The 21,625-nt window shown below is 41.9% G+C and overlaps 1 protein-coding gene across 3 annotated transcripts; it reads right to left on the reverse strand.

Moving 5' to 3' along the window:
* Positions 1-901: 901 nt before the first annotated feature.
* On the reverse strand, positions 902-20,667 carry LOC141626684 (uncharacterized). 3 transcript variants are annotated; one of them, XR_012536274.1, is made up of 4 exons: positions 18,497-20,667; positions 15,799-15,874; positions 15,161-15,497; positions 902-1,052 (listed from the first exon to the last, which is right to left on the reverse strand). XR_012536274.1 is itself a non-coding variant. In XM_074440375.1 (2 exons), exon 1 carries the CDS (start codon positions 5,874-5,876, stop codon positions 4,701-4,703), a length of 1,176 nt encoding a protein of 391 aa, XP_074296476.1. In that variant the 5' UTR covers positions 5,877-6,088; the 3' UTR covers positions 902-1,052; positions 1,369-4,700. The 3 variants fall into 3 exon arrangements, 1 of the variants encoding a protein (XP_074296476.1); XR_012536275.1 differs by lacking the exon at positions 15,161-15,497; XM_074440375.1 differs by lacking the exons at positions 15,161-15,497; positions 15,799-15,874; positions 18,497-20,667 and adding an exon at positions 1,369-6,088.
* Between the last annotated feature and the right edge of the window lie 958 nt (positions 20,668-21,625).

The raw sequence follows: 21,625 nt of genomic DNA on the forward strand, positions 1-21,625 counted from the left end.
GATAAGGCGGGACACCTTTGTGGTAACAAGTCCTTAGTGATGTGAATCCAACTACCGGAAAAGAGTCAGCCATGTTGTGCACAACTTCACCCTCTTTGACTGCTAGGTCTGCCCAAACTGTGATCACCATTGGCTGTGTTGTGCTGTAGTGATTGGTGGCAGTGTAAATGTTAGTAAAATCACATGCATCATGAGTGTCCATAGGAATTGTTGGGAAAATTTAATTTCCAGTTGCCTAATTCTAACACTGTCTTACCTATGATCGGTGATAACAATTTCACGGACTTCCAAGTCTTGGCCAATTTTCTTTTGTATGGTTCGATGTGGTTCTACATAGATGACCACTCCCAACACATCTGCAATTGGAAATAGAAGTTTTTCTAAAGAGTTAAATTAGTTCTACTGAGCACTGTTAAGTGCACACACATTGGCTCCTATCAAAAGTACAGATGATACAATATTGTTATCGTTTATTACCATAGCGATCATCAAGCATCATAGCCCGCGGGATTGCAGCCAGCGCTATGTATTCCGGTCCAGCAGCAGGTTGGGAGCCTGGCACAGGCTGAATAATTGTGCCATTGTTGAAGCTAAGCTGATAAGGGTGGTCTTCAGGAGTTCTAAGGTATTTCACCGGAGCAGGCTTCAGTTTTGCATTAGAAATTTCATACTCCATTCTATCTTTGATAACGTCTTCATACGCCTCTATTTCTTCATTGTAAAGGGTGGTTTTGATTCTAACCCCCTACATTAATTCAAGCGTAATAAATGTAGATTAAAAACACAGGGGGATTAGGGTAAGATTGCCTGATTAATTGAGAAAATATAGTGACATAGTTTGTGATAATGTGACAGCACTTTGATGGTATAATACATAATGTAAATTGTACAGTTACCTCTTCATCTTCGAAGGTGATCCTCTGAAAAGTTAATGATTTGTTTGTCGGAGAAGTCTGGATATTATTCTTAACGATTACCTTAACCTTAATTGAATACGGTCCAGTCTTATCGGTTAAGTCTTTCACAAGTTTTTTGACAGGCTTCATCTTAAGCTGAAACATTAAACCATTTATCAATAAGCAACAATTCTTTCAAGCGTACCTTAAATATTTGAAGCTCTAAACAGCAGAATCACTTTGTTGACAGCATAATGGTCATCCGGTATGTAGAAACACAATTATTAGAAATTATGAAAAAATGCTCTGGCCTATTCTCAGCCAATAACCATACAATGTAATGAAAATTCTTGAAGTATCAATTTCATCTAACCATTTCATTTATAATACAACAGTATCATGTTTGCATTTATTAAACTTGCATGCCTTTTATTAAGATACTAAGATAAACAACCAGAAGTTTTGGGCATACCTTCACTTTTTTTCTTCAACTAAGGAAAGAGTTTGATGCAGTAGTATATGTTTGCATTTGATGAAGTAGAATGATCCTTTTATAGAAAGATTTATAGGTGGCTTGTTGTGGCCTCTTGCTTTCTACAGAGAAGGATTAGTGCACTGTCTATTCCCAACTGAGCCTAGGCAGCATTGTCATAATCATAGCTTTTATACTTTGTAATATAATATGGTGTACCTTCAGCATACCCTAAGTCTAGATTATTTCATGTGTGGTCAAATTCATGCAGTATAGTCATAATCGTAATTATGTCATTAGTTTCTGAGATGGAGGTTATTATTGTCTGTTATTTGTGTGGTAATAATTACCTATCAATAATTGTTGGTTAGATGAGCCAACGTGATTTAATTACGTATGTAAATGCTAAAACTGAGTAGGACCTCATAATTACCTATCAAACTAAGCAGTAACAGTCGGTTGCTGTTATCTTTTAGTAATTCTAACTAAACTCTTGGGTAGAGGTAGGGTATTTAGCTGAAGTGCAGTGGTGCCTCGTTCAGAAAATGACTCCCATCGCCGAGAAGCGTTGATTGGAAGCCCAATTGCCTTTGCTCTGGGATGAAAGTGCTAATGCTATGCTTTTCAAAAACTAAATCATATTGCTATTGTATTCTTACTTTTTTTATTGCTCGCTGTAATTTAAATTCCGACTCTGTATGACGTCCTCTAAATACCATTAAGTCATTAATTTGAAATAAAAAAATGATTGACTGCTTCTCTAGAGCAGCATTTCATTAGTCAAAAACTGCATTGATACCCATTATAAATACAAAGGATGAGTGTTCTATTTAAGCGTTGATGCTTACCTGCACTTTGACGTGGAAGAAAAAGGCTAACCTTACTTGTATTATAGAAATTACTGGGTCTGGTGTTCTGTGATTTTTTATTCAGGCACAACGCCGTTAAAATAAGTTTGCAAATCCCAAAACTTTAAACATGTTGCATTTCACGTCTATTTTGGCGTGGTAGGTGTAGCAATGACGCTTTCCAAAAGTATTGTTGCAAAACGCAAGTGTTGAAATGCAGTTGTTTCCGAATCTGGTTTCTTTAAGTGGTTTTCCTGCACATTCAACAATCGGCAGTTTTCCCAAAAGTTTAGAACATTTTGCTTCATGACTTGTGATTTGACAGGTAATGCTAAGGTGTTTATAGGTAGCAGTGCCTTATATCAGGTACTCACCGCACCTGTCACAAGTTCCTACATGTCTACGCATTGTCTGTTGAATCGGCTAAATTTTCAAACTATGAAAAACTAAAGTGTACCTGTCATCATGCCTTAATCCCGGCTCTTCTCAACATCTCAAAGGAGATGATGTTTTTGATGTTGAGTCTGTCACCTCCATCTTCATTTTCCCCATTAAGAACTTTACATTGCTTTGCTGTTCTGGCCCTTGAAAGAGCTACGTACAAGTGTCCGTGGGAGAAACATGGTTTTGGCAAATAAACACCGAAACGTTGCAATGTCTGCCCCTGTGCTTTGTTTATTGTCATAGCAAAACTAAGTTTAATTGGGAACTGTTTCCTCTGGAAATTAATTGGATATTTTGATCCCTTCGATGGCTTAAGGGTGATTCTTGGAAGGAACACCCGTTCGCCAGCGTAAAAACCTGTGGAAATTTCACACTCGATCATATTTGGGAAGAAGGCCTTGCAAATAAGGCGTGTCCCATTACACAACCCTGCAGCCGGATCAATGTTTCTTAGCAAGATTACAGGTGAATTTTTCTTGACCACAAGCTCATGCGAAGTCATTCCAGGGGGGCAGAGTGTATTTAGAAACTCAGCGGGGTATACATTGGAACTGTCGTCTAGAACCGTGTCAAAGCTCTTGTAAGTGTATCCATCCCCAGGAAATTTATCTATCAACAATTTGTTGATTGCATCAACATCAGCATTCCGTGGTGTAAGTATTGCTCGGTCATTGAAAATTTCTGGGCTGAATGTAACCTGCCTAACCTCGGGGAAAACATTGTCCACCAGATCCTGGAGAGGACACGAGCCCCCTGTTGGCTGTAAAATCAGTTCTGGGGGTAGTGTCACATACCCGTTGTCAGTGGCTTGCAAGTCTCCGTTGCCAAGTTTCAGTAGAAAGTCCGAGAATTCTGGGTCTGCACGTGCTCTGATATTTTCTGTGAGCTTAAATTTTTGAAGGCAAGGCCAGATCTCAGAACTTACTATGCTAGCATCAACGCACTCTTGTTGGGTACGTCGTGGTAAAATAGGTAGTACCTGTCGGAAATCGCCACCAAAGACCACAATTTTCCCTCCAAACAATCCATTGCTACTGCAAACATCCTGGAGTAGCAAATTTACTGCTTGTATTTCTCTTTCTTTGCCATTGAAGCCTCATCCCAAATTATTAATGAAGCTTCTCTTAGTAAGCAAGCTAGACATCCCTGTTTAGGAACATCGCAAGTCAATGATTCATCAATTTCTAGTGGTATTTTGAACCGAGAATGACAGATTCTGCCAGTAGGTAAATTGGATGCGGCAATTCCTGATGTTGCGGTCGGCAAGCATATTTTACCCATTGACCTGACCTTTGTATATAGTGCACCGTATAAGAATGTTTTGCCGGTCCCACCTGGTCCGTCTATGAAAAAGGCTCCGGGCTTATTGTTTTTGACATGGTACATTATCGCTTTATAAGCAACTCGTTGCCCGACATTTAAATATTTTCTAGAAGCTAGTTGTTCAAGAGGCACAGGAGCATTAAGGGCGTCAGTGATATCACGTGTACTGTGTAGTACAACGTCCTCTTCAAAATGTAAGTGTGAGAGGCCGAACATCTCAAACGTCTTCCCCATACCTTCTAAATACTGTTCCACTTTTGTGGCAGTCAGCATTAAGATCTTTTGTTCGTCATCCCCAAATTTTTTTTTGAAGTCCTCTGAGAGCGCTGGAAAATACTTTTCCCAGAAGGTTTTGGGATTATTTGGGCAGTTGAAAATCAGGATTGTGGCAAATAGCCTGCGTAGAGCATGGGGCATTTCCACCTGCGATGCCTCGTCCATGCAACTCTCCGCAACATTGTCTTCTTCAAGTAGGCCCCTCCTAAGAGCGGCTTCCTGAAACGATGCAGAAACGATGCCATTGACAGTTAACAAATCCTCAAACGACTTAGGCCCTCTCACATGGGTGAGCAGTACTCTGAGGTAGTAACGTTCCCCTTCACCAGGAGCAGCGTGTGCGACTCTTCCAATTGAAATACCTCGTTCCCTTGCTCTCCAACCCGTTCGGTTCCCTTCCCAAACAAAGTGCTCTGGAAATTCACTATAGAGGTATTTCCTTCACTCTTGGTTTTCAGCATTTGCTCGGAAAAATTGAGTCAGCATAGTCTTTGCCCTCTGCTCATCTGCAACAATTTCCTCTAACGATTCTGTATTTACAAACCTAATCAGTTGACTATTAGGTGTGTGCACAGGCAATGGCTGTACCGGTGGGTAAGTGTCAAAGAGATGGAATCCAAATATTCTCCATGCCGCTTCAGGTGGAGAGACCCACCTACCAGCCTGGTACCTCTCAATTTCATCAACAAATGTAGTTGTTTCTCCACCCGTAACGTTGAATGAAATTCTATCATGGCCTTTGTACACATATTTGTAAAGGTACTTAACTGCTTTGATAGTCGTGCATACTTCCACATTCATATGGCAGTCAAACATTGCAAGAAGGTAAGGGTTGTAAGGAATGACAGAGCGATTGTCCATGTTAGCCTTCCAGACAAGAATCGTCTCCCTAGTATACCTCCTTCTATACAATGGGTAACAGTCTTTGCCACTTTTTGTGTATTCTTGAAAGTTCTTGGGATAACCAGATTTACAGTACCTCTTCCTGTCCTTAGTTTTCATGCAAGCACAGTCTGGAAAGTCGTCCCCGCATGGGCCGTGCATCATATGCTTAATAACAGCAGCTCTCAGATGTGCGTTCTCTGGCGGAGGAATTTCTGCACTCACATATTTGTCAAAGCTTTCTGGATTTCTAATTTTATCATTTGTTTTGAGAATGATTAGGAAGTGTGCATGAGGCAGGCCGCGTTTTTGGAATTCAACGACGTGTATTATCGCTGCCACTTCCCCAAAAATTTTTTTCTTCATTATTTCCTTGCGAAGAGCTATTAATTTGGAATTGAAGATTCTGGAGACCAAATCTGGCCTATTTTGGGGAAGCTCACCATGTGCCAGCTCTGACTTGATCTCAGGCCAGTTTGGATTACACGTCATTGTCAAGAACAAATCAGGTTTGCCATATCTCTGCACAAGAGCCATTGCATTCAAATATCTCCGTCGCATATCACGTGGCCCTCCAAGAAAGGATGGCGGTAGAACCATCCTCTTTCCAACATTTGACGCGCTATTTTCGCCTAGCTCCAAAGTGTCTATAATGCCTTGATAGAGGTCTGCTCGAATTGCATCTTGGTTCAACCGGAAGAAGTCTAGCCTCGTATTCTCGATTTTCACATACATATCGACGATGAATTGTTGGAATAGCCTTCCACCTCTAAGAAGAAAGTTACCAGGTCGTATTTGAAACTTGTAAGCGTAGTATTCGCGGCACGATATGTACTTGTCCGCCCTTGTGTGTCTCCTAGCAGCGTCTGTAGAACATAGTAAAAATTAGTATGCTACATAGAAAATCCGGCGTAGGAGTTTAGACAGATATAATACATTACATGACTGTTTAAGGTCGATGTTCACACATGACTATTATACGCGTTACAATTTATTCAAAGACGATAGTAAACAAATCCCCCCCCCCCTCTCTTCTAAAGAAAGGTGCCTGACATATTAAAATTAACCAGGGTGATTTTCGGTAGGGTTCCGTAAAACCTTAGCTATTTTTTTGAAAAAAAAAACTCAAAACAGCAGGAGTTTTAATCGGGGGAAAAAATTAAAACCCACTGTTTAGGTCTTTTTTACCTAAGTCGATTTAGGGTCAATGTAGTCTATATTCGTTGGTTGATTGTATGATGATTTATATGTCAATAAGTAAACGGGAAATAAAGTGCGCAATGTAAATTGACACGTAAGATTTTGGTGACGCGGAAAACCCAATGTGGGAACAACCGCGGGAGGGACGGTACCCTGCCAAGTATTGCACTATATGAATAGGAGGATGATTACAATGATAACGTTTATGCTAATCTTCTTTGGCGTTAGGTATCGGCCTGCAAGATCTCGTATAGAGTATATTTGTGAATGGTATGCCGTGATGTGGTTGTCTTGAATATAATCTTGAATGAATATATGGATGAGTGAATGAATGCCCTTCTTGATTTTCTTCCTTTGCTATTTATAGGGTGAGAACTCTAGATATGTCCTACTTTGAATATGGAAAAGGAATATTACTTCCATAAGGACTTCTTTCCAAATCCGAATTCCCTTACCAATTCTCCCCGATCTCCCTAACTTCTCCCTGACTTCTCCCTGACACCCTTTTCCTTAACGCGGGCACCTTCCACGGTGGGCTCTTGATCCTTCTCAAGCCCATCTCCCCTTTTCCTGACCGCGGGCTCCCTTCCTCCTTCCCTCTTCTTTATAATCTTTATTTTACTAAGTGGGCTTTCTTTATTACGCTATTTTTAGCCCAAACAGTTTGCCCCAAATTTCTTGTGAAATACGCTTTCTAGTATCGAACAAGGAATTTACGTAACTAAATGTTTAAAACCTTACGCCGCCTTTTTACTCCTTCCCATGCAAGCCGCCTTTCTCCTCTTTCTCCGCACCCAACTCCCTCTCTCCTCTTTATAACCCCAACGTCTCTCTTCCACTCTCATTAATCACTCCAAATCATTTCAAAAAACTCTCTTCTCTCAAACCCTCAATCTTCTTCCCTTTAATCTTTATCGGCTTCACTGTTCCCTTTCCTGTCTTCATCACCAAGTAATCTATCTCCTTCCCTCCTTTTAATCTTCATTTTCTCTCTCCATTATGGGCAAAACTCGACAGTCTTCGTCAACCTCGACGCCCTCCGACCGTAATCTCGACCCTACTTTCCCTTCTCGGGGACTTTTCAAACACCCACACGATTGTGACTCCGCCCTAACTCCGACCGACATTCCGACGATCAAGAACTTGCTTGGTCTTGGTGATGAGGCTGAGATCGCAAATCCGAACCGGGACAGGACGAGAAGTCGACGCCCTCCGTCGGGATGGGTTTGCTTCTACGTGTACCCGTTTAGATATGGCCTTCGTTTTCCTTTCTCTAAACTCGTCCAAGATTTCATTTTTACCAACAATTTCGCCATGGCACAAATCTCTGCCACCATTTGGAGAGTTCTTCTCTACTCTCTGGCCGCTGGTCGAATCGGCAAAGCTGTCACACCTGGGCGATCGGCCTATATGTACAACATCGGGTCCCCGGGCGGGGTCATTTCTCCTTCCGGGGCCGTGGAGAGGCTCCTTCAAACATGTGTCAAAATCTCGCGATGAGAAATGGTTCGAGGACTTCTTCTATGTGAGGAAGGACTCCATCCGACCTCCGCCGATTATATTTTCGAGAAATGGGTTCGACTTGAGTAAGTAGCTTTCTGCTACCTTATTTGTTTTATCTCGCCGCTTACTAGCTTACTTCATCGTCTTCGTGCGCGGCCCCGCGACCTAACCCGTATCGGCGCAAGATCCTTGCAGCAAGCTATTCAATATTTCGAGTCTCGAGAAAATTCCCGGACACTGCTTCCGGTTTTTCACCGCTTCTTCCTCCAATCCTCCTCAATCAGCCCACAAAGCATGTCTTAAGTAAGGATTCTTTAACCACTTTTTTGAGGCCGTTCTTGATGATGTTTTAAGCATTCTCGCCGTCCGAGATGTGTATGCTTGCGGGTTCAAAAGTCGATCAACTGGAACTCATCCTCCAAAGTGCTAAAAGAAAGAGACCTTCGCCAGCCCCGATGTGGCCTCTGCCTCCAAGAGGAGTGCTCCTGCCGCCTCTTTTCGGACTCCTCCTGCAGTTTCTAGTTCTGCTGCTCGCGTGCCCCTGGAGGTCGATCCGTTATCTCGCCATCCGCCTACTCATCCTGCCAGTCCCCTTTCTTCTACTAGTGGGGGCATTATTGCTCATTTCCCAGAAGGCTTTGGGAATGTGGACAAGGTGCCGTACTGGCCGGAGATCGATCAGCTGCTCTTCCCTCCTGTTGAGGAAACGTTTTCGGAGTTCTCCCAGAGGAGATGGCTGAAAATGACGTGCACAACGCCTTCATGGTAAATATTCTTCATTTTCTACCTGTCTGTCCGCCTGTTTCTTGCTTAAATTCTGCCTCCCAACTCTTTTCTTCGACTTCGATTACCTATGCCCCGAGACTCTTGATGCACTCTAAATGATAAGATGATCAACATAGTGCGGACCACCGGTCGTGCTACAGCGCCAAGAACCAGGAGCGAAGGAAACGGTTGCGAATCCGCACATCGCAGTCGGGTTGATTCGAAGGAGCGTGTGGTGGAGCCGAAGACCGAGCTTGCTTTGTCACCAAGAAGAAGTTGAAGGAGGAGCGATCGGTGGCTCGAACCAGGCGGTGTGCGGCACTTTTCTAACTCTCGAAGCGATCGAGGAGAAGATCACTGAGCTGATCTCCCTGGCCACCAACGTTGTTGCATATGCCACCTGGCGGGGAAAGATCAGCGAAATGTGTGCTGCACTCGAGGAGGCTCCTACCCAAAGTGAGCCATAGAAGAAGAGGAGAAGCATTTGGAGATGCTTTACCCCACCCAACCCGATTTGAGCGTCGATGCCCGAGGTTGGTGAGGTGAATTCTCTCTGCGTTGGCCGAGCAGCCGGGTCGGGGGTGATCTTTGGAATGTCCCAGGATGTCGACGGAGACTGAGCTCGGGGAGCTATGGCGGCCGAGGATATGCTGTTTGGTGCGAAGACTCGAAATGAATGGTCGGCAGGAGAGGAGGTACCAGAGGTGGAGGTCATTAATGTGGATCGACAATTAAGTTTTTATGTTTTGATAAACTTTTTGGCGATCCGAGAGAAAGGTGGCAGACCTTGTAAGTTTTTAAACTTGTTTTTGTGCTTGCTCCGCCAGGGTGGCGGCTTAAACTTGGGGCCGTATTTTGGCCATATTTTGAAATGCCCCTTGTCATAGTTTGGCAACGTTTTAGTTTAAATATCGTGTGTTTGTTGTTTATTCTCCCTGTTTTTAGGAAGTGTGTGTCGTGTCGGTCTTTGATCGATTTAGGCGAGTCTTGTTACCCCGAGAAGGCTAACATTCGACTTTCTAGCTGCCTGTGTCACCTGATGGTGATTTAGGCGTATCCGCAATGTAAGGAGGAGTGGCCGTGTTAACCTAGGGGGTGATTTGACCACTGGCCACTGAAAAGACGATCCAGGACCAAGCTATTGCTGCCGTGTCGGTAATTTGGTGATTTAGGCGTATCTGCAGCGATTTGTGGACTACTTAACCTTGTTCATGACGCAAGGTGTGTTCGTCTCGTTTATGCCAGCAGGTGGCGTCATTGAGGCAAGTTTATCGTCATTCTAGGACCAGATGGAGACGCTGCAGGATTCTGGTAGCGCAGATATCCCTACGTTCCATGTTCGTTTTTGCATGCATGCTGGGGCCCTGATTAAGTGCGATTAGTGCGAGCTACGTCCGGGCGTGGTATCGGGGTATTTGGATAAGCGTATTCGGTGTCACCAGCTCCCTTTCGTATGTTCCACAGTCCGTCCTTTGGTGAGGGTGCTCCTTGTGGAGAAAGTAGGTTAGGCATGTTGGAGTGCCATGTGCCTTGTCACCCGCGTTGGCGGTTGACAGTCTGCTAGACATCCTTTCAAAGTACCTTAGATACGAGAATTCAAAGTGATGTACTTAGAGAAGCTCGAAAATAGAAAAATCTATCGAGAATGGTGTGAAGTACTGCCGCCATCTCATGGGGTACAGAGCAATTGTGGTCCCGGACGCCTGCTGAGACCACACCATCCAATAGTAATTTAAAGTTAAAAAAAACAACTAAAGACACCGTAAATAAGAGTGGCGGCGGTATGCTTACTACCGAATTTTTTTTTATTTTATCTTTAAAAATGATTTGGCTTCTCATAGTACATTATTCTGAAAACTAGAGTCTACTTATTATTAAAAGTAATATCTCTTCAGGTGAAGTATGTTCCATGGGCGTTGAATGATTTGACCGTCCATAGTCATCAGTCTGTATGCACCATGGCCAACAACTCCTTCTACCTGGTATGGTCCTTCCCATTTGTAGGCGAATTTGCCTGCTTTTCGATTCTTGGTGTTCTGGAACACCTCTCGGAGAACCATGTCTCCTACCTCCAGGAGCCTGATTTTTACGTTCTTGTTATAAATCCCGGCCTTTTTGTTTGTAAGCGACCAGGACGGATTTTTGCGCTTGCTCGCAACTCGTCAATTGTGTCCAGGCTTCTGGTCATCTCTGCATTGTTCAGTTCCCTCGTCATATTTTCATACCTGTGAGTGGGAATTAGAACTTCTTGGTGTTCTATGGTTTTCAGCATGATTAAGTTGATCGAGCTTCCTGTATCTACCAAGACCTTTACTACTGTGCAGTTGGCCATTGACAAGGTGATAATAAGTGCATCATGGTGTTCTCTTTCATCGTATGTATCTCCCTCATCGAAGGCCGATCTTTGTGAGATCTTTGTGAGATATTCTGCAAGAATTGGGTGGTCTGTCTCCTTTGGTCTCGGTGGCATGCCTTTTAGCTGCCGAGTTTGTCAGTCGCTTAAGTTTGAGCCGCTTTGTTATCACGTTTATAATTTTAGTGCATGTGGGTGGGTCCGCCGGCTTGGCGGAGCCTACCTTATCCTCGCCGCTTGCCCCCACGTGGTAACGGGTGGCTCGGCTTTCCTTGTTCGTACGGGCGCTTGATCTCTCTTCTCAATGTATAGCGAGTCCTCGATTGTGCCCGATATCACGGTGAAATTCGCACTTCTTCTTGCTATCCTTTCTCCGGGCTTGCTCTCCCTTTTGGTGGGTTAGGCCACGACTCCGTCTCCCATCTCTCTAAGTGCCTTCAAGATTCCTCCGATACATGTAGTGAACCCATATTCTGCCAAGGTGGGGAGTAGTTGGTTTTCCTCGATTCTGTTGACTCCCCTCCCATATGGCTTGTATCTCTCGTCCTTCTTGTTGGTGGTTTGCTTTCTTCCTGATTTCTCCACACGGTGAAGTACTAGAAATACTTGGCGTGCTCGTAAGCCCGGCTCGGCTAGGATATCTTCCTCCCGGTCACGATCGCGGCGGTACGCCTTCTCCGCACTACTTGAAACTATGGCAAGGATGCATAGTCACCGTTTGCTTGTATAGATCGAGTCATGGTGGAGGCACATTCGAAGGCTTCTCTGCTTTGTTGAGATATCACACTCTCGTCTTTGCTACCTTCTCATTGTTAAATACGGTATTGTATTCTCCAATGCTCTCTCCCGCCCCCGGACGATTACGTACGGGTCCCCTGCGTGCTTCGTGGCTTTTCTGCCGCTTGCGAATCGTTGAGTAAATGCGTTTACCAATTCGGCAAATGTAGATATCGACTGTTTGGCGGGCTTACAAACCATCGAAGTCTTTGGTCTGTTAGGGTGGACCCAAATCCTTTGCACATGCGAGCTTCCTTAACTTGTCCTATGGGCATTACCGTCATCATTTCTGTTTATCTTGGTGATATGATCAAAGGGGTCTTTGTTTGTGCCGTCGAAGAGAGGTATATTTGGGTTTGTGAACCCCTTTGGCATGGCTGTGACGGATATGGTGTCCACGAATGGCGAGTCGGCGTAATCGTCTAGAAATTTGCTTTCTCGAGTGGGGGTGGTAGCCCCTGGAACCCTACTTAGCATCTCCTTTAGTTCAATCTGGCGATTAGTTATATTGGTGAATCGGGGGTCCTTACGTCATTTGTATCGCATATTTCCTCCCGATCCGGTTTCTTGAAGGTTCGATAAGCTCCGGCGGAGGGTTGCGGTAATGATTGTCCCCTGCTTTGCCGCGTTCACTTGCTTTGGTTTGACTCGGATCTGCTACTGGTGTCCGATCGATTCTTTGTTGGACCGCTAACGGGGAGGCCACTGTTTGTATCCTACGCGTGGTTGGTGGTTGCCGGCTATCGGCGTGAGGTATCCTATCCCTCGTGGGGTTATCCTTCCATCTGATGGTGTCGTAGCCAAATCCAATCTTGTAATTATTTAGAATTTGGTATCTGCTGCCTGCCACTCCTTGCGTCGGATCTACCAAAGGAAATCTTCCTTCACTGTCTTGTTTCTTTGGAGTCTTTGAATTCTTTGCTTTAGGAGATGAATTTGTGCCCCGAGCTCTCTGTCTCTCCTTCTTACCTCAGCATCTGCTCTCCTTTGATCTTCTCTCATGTTTTCCATAGCTTTCTGAAGATTTTCCACGCCGGCGAGCAGAATCTGCGTGGGGCCAGGCGGCGGAGTGACGCCCGAGCTTGATGTTCCTTTGTCCGATCGGTGCAGGTTGAGACAACGGGGTTCTGGGAGGTAGAGAGGCTTTTGTTGTCGGTATGATTCTTGGGGTATGTCAGGGAACTGCGTGGCTTTGTCGATGTTGGACTTTGGGTAGACGATGGTGGTGGTGATGGTGCACTGCTCCACGACATGGCTTCAGATACTTGCTTTTCCATTGTATATTCAGAATATCAACGATTGACGACCACAATGCCCCACGGTGGGCGCCAAACTGTTTAGGTCTTTTTTACCTAAGTCGATTTAGGGTCAATGTAGTCTATATTCGTTGGTTGATTGTATGATGATTTATATGTCAATAAGTAAACGGGAAATAAAGTGTGCAATGTAAATTGACATGTAAGATTTTGGTGACGCGGAAAACCCAATGTGGGAACAACCGCGGGAGGGACGGTACCCTGCCAAGTATTGCACTATATGAATAGGAGGATGATTACAATGATAACGTTCATGCTAATCTTGCTGGCGTTAGGTATCAGGCCTGCAAGATCTCGTATAGAGTATATTTGTGAATGGTATGCCGTGATGTGGTTGTCTTGAATATAATCTTGAATGAATATATGGATGAGTGAATGAATGCCCTTCTTGATTTCCGTCCTTTGCTATTTATAGGGTGAGAACCCTAGATATGTCCTACCTTGAATATGGAAAGGGAATATTACTTCCATAAGGACTTCTTTCCAAATCCGAATTCCCTTACCAATTCTCCCCGATCTCCCTAACTTCTCCCTGACACCCTTTTCCTTAACGCGGGCACCTTCCACGGTGGGCTCTTGATCCTTCTCAAGCCCATCTCCCCTTTTCCTGACCGCGGGCTCCCTTCCTCCTTCCCTCTTCTTTATAATCTTTATTTTACTAAGTGGGCTTTCTTTATTACGCTATTTTTAGCCCAAACACTCACATTTGATATTTGCAACCAAGTCGTGATTTAGAATAATTAATGAGGCAGCGCAATTTACAATTGAATAAGGTTATTATTTATTTGAGAATAACTTAGGAGATGAATATGGAATGTTTTTTTTAGGCGTCAGCTGGAATGGAAATATTAGTATTCTAGTGAACAACAACTACTTGTATATGTCTTTTTATTTACCCACAGGAAAATGATTTTTTAGAGTCTGAATTCATTTCAGACAGTAAAAATTCCCTTGCCCTGGCTTTTATGATGGTTATGTTTACTGAGAGTGAAAGATATGAGTTTAAATGGGACACCTAACATTGATCACTTACTTTGAACTTCTGCTGCAATAATCGAATTGGGTTCATCGTTTATAGCTTCAGAAATTGGAAACTGCAAATCCGCAGTCGTGGTTGTAGTAGAACCCGATACCTTCTTAAGACCTTGCCGCCATCCGCTTTCTCCTTTTGGCAATAGGAGTGGATACTGCAGTGGGTTGTAGCAGCCATAGTAATGTTTTATTCTATGGGTGCGGTCAGCTTTTCCATAGGCAACTATGTGTGGGCCTACATTCCCCTCATATGATGTACTGTCGAGCCACACCGCAGCTACCTCATCAGAGGTGGGTGCATTGTAGACCCGCTGGTCTTGTCCTGGGTTAGAGGTGATCATAATCCTCATTTCCTGTGTGACCTCTACTTCCCGAAGGCACCTAAAGAATCTGCCGTATGGGTTTGTATCCATAAGGCCCATCAAAGATGTTACTATCTGATCTTCTAGCTGTGGAAACAATCCCAAGCGATTAGCCTTCTCATGTTGGGCGTCGTAGAAGTATAGCTGCAAATACCTAGGAATGCTGTCCATTGGTATGAGATTAGGTAGATTATGATACATTTGCCCGTGCGCTTTGAACACGTAAATTCCCTTCTTAGTCTTGCTGTCGAAGGTTCCTCCAAGAGATGTGAATGCAAAAACGTTGTTATACAGCCTTGAATATTTTTGGAAATGCAGTGCATCTGGGTCGCTTACAGTAAACAGGCGCAAAAGTTCCTCTGGGTATTCATTATAGGCCAAAGTGACGTCTCCATCGCAACAGCAAAATCCCTTTGATTCATATTCAAATTTTTTGGCGCTGCATTTCTGACAAACAGTTGGAGGCTTTAGTTTATGTGCCTCTGCTGGTATCGGTTTACCACCTAGCGCGTCAGGTGTTTCTGCGATATGAAGCAACCACATTTTGATAATTTTGGTCAGTGCTTGCAACTATGCAACCATCAGCATATATTTGTAGCTAACCACAATATCAAATGTTAAACAGACAGAATTTAATATCTATTTTGTGATAGGTGACAGTCAATCTGATGTGAGCAGCCCTCTGATGATAATAAATAAATCAGGACTTACTTTTGGGTTTCCTACGGCGCTGTCGCTTAGGAAGTGGAGGCTGCAACGTTGTTGGTTCAACAAGCGCTGCGACTCGTCTAGATCTATATGGCACATCCTCTGAAGCCTTGGATGAACCCTCTCCTGGTTCCGTCTGCACATTAGGCGGACACCTCTGTCTTTTACTTCTCCTGACTGGTGCAGCTGATCCAGTTACAAGCAGTTTTTTTTAAGAACACCATTGTCTACACTCTGTAATAAGGTTTCAACACGTCTTGTTTGGAAGGGCTTTGCATGTTGAACGTCAGTTCTGAATATACTTGTCCACATAGTATGAAGATTGCTGGAATTTCAAATTCTTCGCTTGCAAGATTCAACATTAGACGGTTGTCCACTTAGTAAAGGATATCTTAGAGATGCATGTAACTATAAGATGCAAGTTAAAAAAAACAGCAAAACACCAACAAAGAATTTTTTTTTTGGGGTCTGAAAAACTATATTGTTAAGGATATCAGTAACTGGTTTCCTTTTTTTATACATCTCAGCTAAACAAGCAAAAGCGTTAACCAATTTCAAAGTAAAATAGGTTGCTCTTATTATTTCTTTTGCCGCTGTAGTAATTCTAATACAAGACACCTAAAAGGTAATTAACGGCAAACCTGTATTCTGTATAGGTTCCTTCATTTTTTGGGGGGAATATGAGCTGGGAAAAACAAATGGATGCTTTCCGTTAATCTGCAGTAAAACCAACATACAAGTTATGGTAATAATTATTTCCGTCAACACAACCTGTCTTCAATTAGATGCATCATCAGTGATAAAATTACTAATAGGGGTTCAATGCCAAAAACTTTGACTGCTCAATACGATTTGAGACGCAGCAATATAGACAAGGCAAGTCTAACATCATTTTTCATGATAGCAAGTTGCTAAAAATGTATGAATACAAATAATACATAGAAATATAGCATTACAACAACGCTCATACGAAAAACTTAAGGAATTGCTTTGAGGCAACACCTTCAAAAGAGTTTGGTCTTAACGTGTTATTTCATTCCTAAACTATGTCCACGACAAATCACACATATAGCAGCATTAAATTTAAGGCACACTACACTGCCTGCAAGCGAATAATCTTTTCAAGGACTTTGAAAACAACATATACAACAAGAAGTTTTTTATTATTAGCCATGGCATAAATACAAACCACTTCTGGTGCTTACATTCCTGCAATTTTAAATGGATCACTACACCCAAAAGGATCTAATAACCAAATTTCAACTATGTTACCATCTCTACTAAGAAGGAAACAAAGTTGAACATCAGCCAACCCCACAAAAACTGGACACAGGTTTGCTAATTCTTAGATCATTATTATGACAACCTAAATAGTACTCCAAGACAGTCCACCGTAGCCTTAAGATCTAATCACCAAACTTCAATAATGTTACCAGCTTCATTAAGAAGGTAACAAAGTTGAACAGTGGCAAATACCTAAAAGTTACTAACCCTAGACCCATAAACCTAAATAATATTTTAAACAGCGACATAAAACCGTTACTTCGGTTAGGCGTACTAAACACCCTCCCGTACTCCTCCAGAAATGCCTTCGCCCATGCCTAGAAGCACCGAATCAGCATTGGTTATCTTGTACATTGGTGCCTTGCTTGTAGAGGAAGAGGCCGCATCCCTCCATATAGTTTTAAGTTTCTTGGGAGGTGGTGGCAGTGTCAGGCCATTGCTGATCTGGTTGTCAGGGCCATCAGGTGTGACGCACCCTTCTCCTGAATGCGCTGCCAGAGACCACATTTCTTTTTCCAACTTATCATTAGCAGCTAGGTACCTTTGACGCTGCACACCAGCTCGCATTTCGGCATAGATCATCCCATAATAGTTTGCGTCTTTCACACCAAAGGAATAGACAGTTTCTAGGTAGCAAACAATTTTCTTAGCCAAGCTCTGCCTGGCCTTTTCCAAATTAGAAGAGCATTCTCCAATAAAGTAGGAGACTTTATTGTAGCTGTTGTCCCAATTAATCCTCAAAGTACAAACACGGATGTCATTGTCATAGATCAGGTCCTCAACTTCAGTTGTACTGATCTTGAAAGTGTCCACAATTCGAAGCAAAAGTCTCCAGAATTCAATGCTCACTATCTTAGGCTTATTCCCTAAGGGTTGGTTTTTCAGGTCAATGAGCCCTGATAGGCAAACTCTGAAGGGCACACGCTTGATCAACTCAAGAGCAGTGCTCTTGTCCTTATAGAACCTTGCACAGGCCTTGTACATCCTCCGTTTTTCTAGATTCACATCGTCCACTATTACCCTCCCCTTCTGGACCAAGTAATCAACTGCCTGTTCAGCGGCATCTTCCTCCGACTCAGCTTTAGTTGCCCTAGAGGTACCGCTAAAGAAATATGCTATTGGGCTATGACTTCTCCTAAGGAGCACAGACACACCATTTTGTCCCGTGTTAATTTTGGTGTATATCGGTTTAGACCAGCCTAGTTCCTCTGAAATGGATGCCAAAAGAGTACGGTATGATATGCTGAACAACTGGTTGTGTGATGTCATCCTTAGCCTAACCTGTCAAGCGAATAAATTAGTGATCCAGGAAAACCAGCCTTCTGGAATAATTTATCCCTAACAAATACAGCCGCAATCCTTAATAGGCATATGCAGTTGTGGCCTGATAGAGCAATTGATCCACCGCTTCAATTGGACAGTTCTCCGGAATACAGAATAAGTATACTATATTACATTCCCCTAGTTCACAAACACCCAACACCATTGACCTAGCACGCACACTATTTGTTGTAACCATAGAACCATAGTATTTTAGATAAATTTGAAGGGTTTAGGTCTAGACTTGCCTAATAGGGCCTAAACCACTGTAGTGCATTAGAAAAAAAATCCACTTTACCGCATCTCCAAAAAACAATGAATATGACAACTAAACCCGACTCTGAATCATTCATATTGCGTAAACAACATTGAAAACAATACTCATTCTTACACCGAAAAGTGGGGGTGCCAAAATGAACCTATACTAAACTTAAGGTGCTACTAATTGTAATCTACAGACAAATAAGTTGTATCCAGTGTAATTCTAATTAAAAACAGACCATTAATCTGTAAAATATTAGCTGTCTTTTTTGGGTGGTAAAATTGGTAAGGTGTATGCGCAGAAATCACCCCCTAATTTTTTTCAGTGGCAATGCACAATTAGCAAATGATAATGCCAAATAATATTGCCAGAAACAAATAGCTATAGCCCCTCCTCTACAGAGTGCAAGCACCAGAACAGAGCAGTAGGTGAAAATCTTACGGGTAGGAAATCAAAGTTTAACAAGAATGTACCTCCTGATCATGCAATAACTTTAATTCTGCAAGTTCCTGCGTAATCATTTTGAAAGCATGTTGTTAATTATGGAGGTTTTGCAAGAGCATGTAACAATAGGAAAAGAAAAATCTAAGTATTCAATTGCACCAACACCCAAGTAGTTAGAGAAGGTTACCTATGCAAAGCAGATAAGCAATTGCCTTGGTTACATACACTCATTAAGCTTCTATATATAGTAGGTTTAAGGACACTTAGCCACTATTTTTTTTCTAAAAAAAAGGACACTTAGCCACATCACGCTCTGCAAGGAGTTGTTAACTCAGATCACCTTACCAGCACCCCCTAATTGTAAGTGAGATTTAACCTTACCTGGTCAACTTTATTGATGTGATTAGTCTTTATGGTGTAAGGGTATTGCTTTTAACACAAGTGACCCTAATGCATTGTTAGAAGCTAAACCCATAGGCAATGATGTTATTACATAATCTACTGGCCCACTGGCAATTTCACATATGGTTATCTGTGCTTTTTTCTCCTATTAAAAATTTACTTTAAATTCAAATGTATTAATAAGAACACACCAAATTCTCCAAGGAAAACAAGCTTAGTATAACCTCATAATAAGCTATAATAACCATTTAAAATAAGAGTAGGCCCTGAATAATTATATAATTAGAAAAGGTATAGTAAACCCGCTTACGAATTAGCATGAAACCAAGAGCTAATCACTGCCCACAAAACCTAACCCCTTCAAATTCCTAATTTACAAACTATAACACTAAAAAGTCAGGCTTTAAAAATAGAAGGGAGAAAACACTTACATGGGTTAGCAAGACCAATTCCAGCAGCAGCCGACTAAAAAAAACCCGATCTTTGATACTTTCCATGTCCAATTAAACAAGCTGTTGTCATTCCTAAAGTATGCGTATTTATCACACTATCGTGTAAATATCCTGTAATTTATTTGTCGACAATTCAAACAGCGAAGCACTAATTTGTCGTCATTATCGTAAATTTAAGAGTTTTATTGACTTTTACCATCTAAAGAGTCCTAAAGTTTACCAATTACTACCTAATTAGTTCATCTCTACCAATAACAATGTGGAGAGGCCCAAAAAAATCATTGAAGCTGTTGAACAAGATACTAAAATCATTGTCTCTCTTTCACGTGTAGAGGAGGACCATAAGTTCATGGTGGAACTTGGAAGGCATTCCTCATTGGTTAGATGACGAGACTTTAAAGAAGTACACTGCTATGACATTGTCGTCTAAGAATGATTATTCTCGTCATGGTGGAGTGGAAGTTTGTATATCTCAGTTGAAACAATCATTTCATTCCTAGCAGTAAAGAAAATACCATTATATCCATGAGATTCTCTTTTTCCATACAAGTATTAATATGACACTGTTAAGAACATGGTATTTGTAGCATTGTGGATCTTAGTCATTTAACTTGGGGCAAATCACATATATGACACTTTTTTCCATATAGACCTGGTTTCTATAAAATCTTCTGCTTTGTATTCCTCATCTCCCCATCAGCATCCAATTTTAATTCAATTGAAATCCAGAAAACCAAATTACAAAATAAGGAAACTTTATGATTTTCAAAAATTCAGGATAAGACACAAGTTAAAAAATAATCATGCTTGCTTTAATTTACCAGAATTCTGGGCTGCACATACAATATTTGCATCGAGAACTTAATTGACATGATGATTGTTGTCGATTGATGAAGATCAACGCTGATTTCCGTCTAACAGGCATAGCCTTTTCTTTTCAATCTCTTAATTCAAAGCAGGAGGCAAAAGTGTGGAAAGAGATCAGATAAAGCAGAGAAAAGATAAGGGCATGAGAGAAGCTGAAGTTTTCTAATAATATAATATAATTAGAATGATTAATTTTGCAAATCAGATACTAGACAAGACAACTGAGTAAGTTTGTTGGCAAATAGAACAGCTTGAAAAGAAAAGGCTATGCCCGTGAAAGGAAGAAGAGCTTGAAAAGCCTATGAAGCAAGGAAAAACGTGTCGAGAAGATGGAAGTGGGCTTAGCTGACTAATGCTAACAATCTAGTTGGTTGTAAAGTATGCAAAGGTGGGCTTAGTTGACTAATGCTAACAATCTAGTTGGTTGTAAAGCATGCAATCCCAAAGAGATTTAGGCTCACTTGCATACAAATTATAGATAAACCCGAATAAAGAGCCCAACTGGAGAAAGCCCGTGAAAGTGAAGCAAAATACACTATTCATTGATGAATAGTAATGTTGCTTACCCACTTTTTTGTAAGGGGGGTAGAATTATAGATAAACCCGAATAAAGAGCCCAACCGGAGAAAGCCCGTGAAAGTGAAGCAAAATACACTATTCATTGATGAATAGTAATGTTGCTTACCCACTTTTTTGTAAGGGGGTAGATAGCATTAATTTTCATCGATTATTTCGATTTCTATGTTACAATATGGAAAAAAGAACAAATTATCAACATGATAGTATTTAGCAACTACAACAGAAAGCACTATGTTCGAAGAAGCTTGTCGGAATGAAGGTACGCTTATCTTTGCCTTTTAGCGTATATGGTTGTATTTACCGCCCTCAAAATAAGGCAGCCAGAAATTGTGTATGATTTAGCATTAATAAGAAAGAAATCAAAGAAATTTTAGTAATAGCAAATTTCCAGTTCGTTTCGTTGTGATGTTGCTGAACAAGTGGATACAAACCCCTGTTGAGAAATTCGAGTATCAAGGTGAGGTGGGTTTGTCTTAGTTTGTTATAAATTTGACGGTAAGACCTGTAGAAAGGATTAATTGTATTAATTCAAGGATGATTACAATGAGGTAAATACAAGCATATTTATAGTTATAGTCTAAGGTGTGAAAGGGTTAGATGATATCTATATTTAAGGAGAGAAATAAGCTAGAGTATATACACAAATCAATAGTTAGCTAAAATAGAGGAGACATCCCCCCGCAAGATGGACGGCCTTTGGGAAAGACCAATCTTGGACATTAACATGGTGAACCGAGGACGATGTAAGGGCTTGGTGAGTGCATCTGCAAGCTGGTCATCATTAGCAACAGGGACTACACGGAGGGTGCCAGCTTGGACTTTCTCACGAACAAAGTGAAAATCAAGTGCAAGATGCTT

Source organism: Silene latifolia, chromosome Y (genome assembly GCF_048544455.1).
Source record: "Silene latifolia isolate original U9 population chromosome Y, ASM4854445v1, whole genome shotgun sequence".
Classification (NCBI taxonomy): domain Eukaryota; kingdom Viridiplantae; phylum Streptophyta; class Magnoliopsida; order Caryophyllales; family Caryophyllaceae; genus Silene; species Silene latifolia.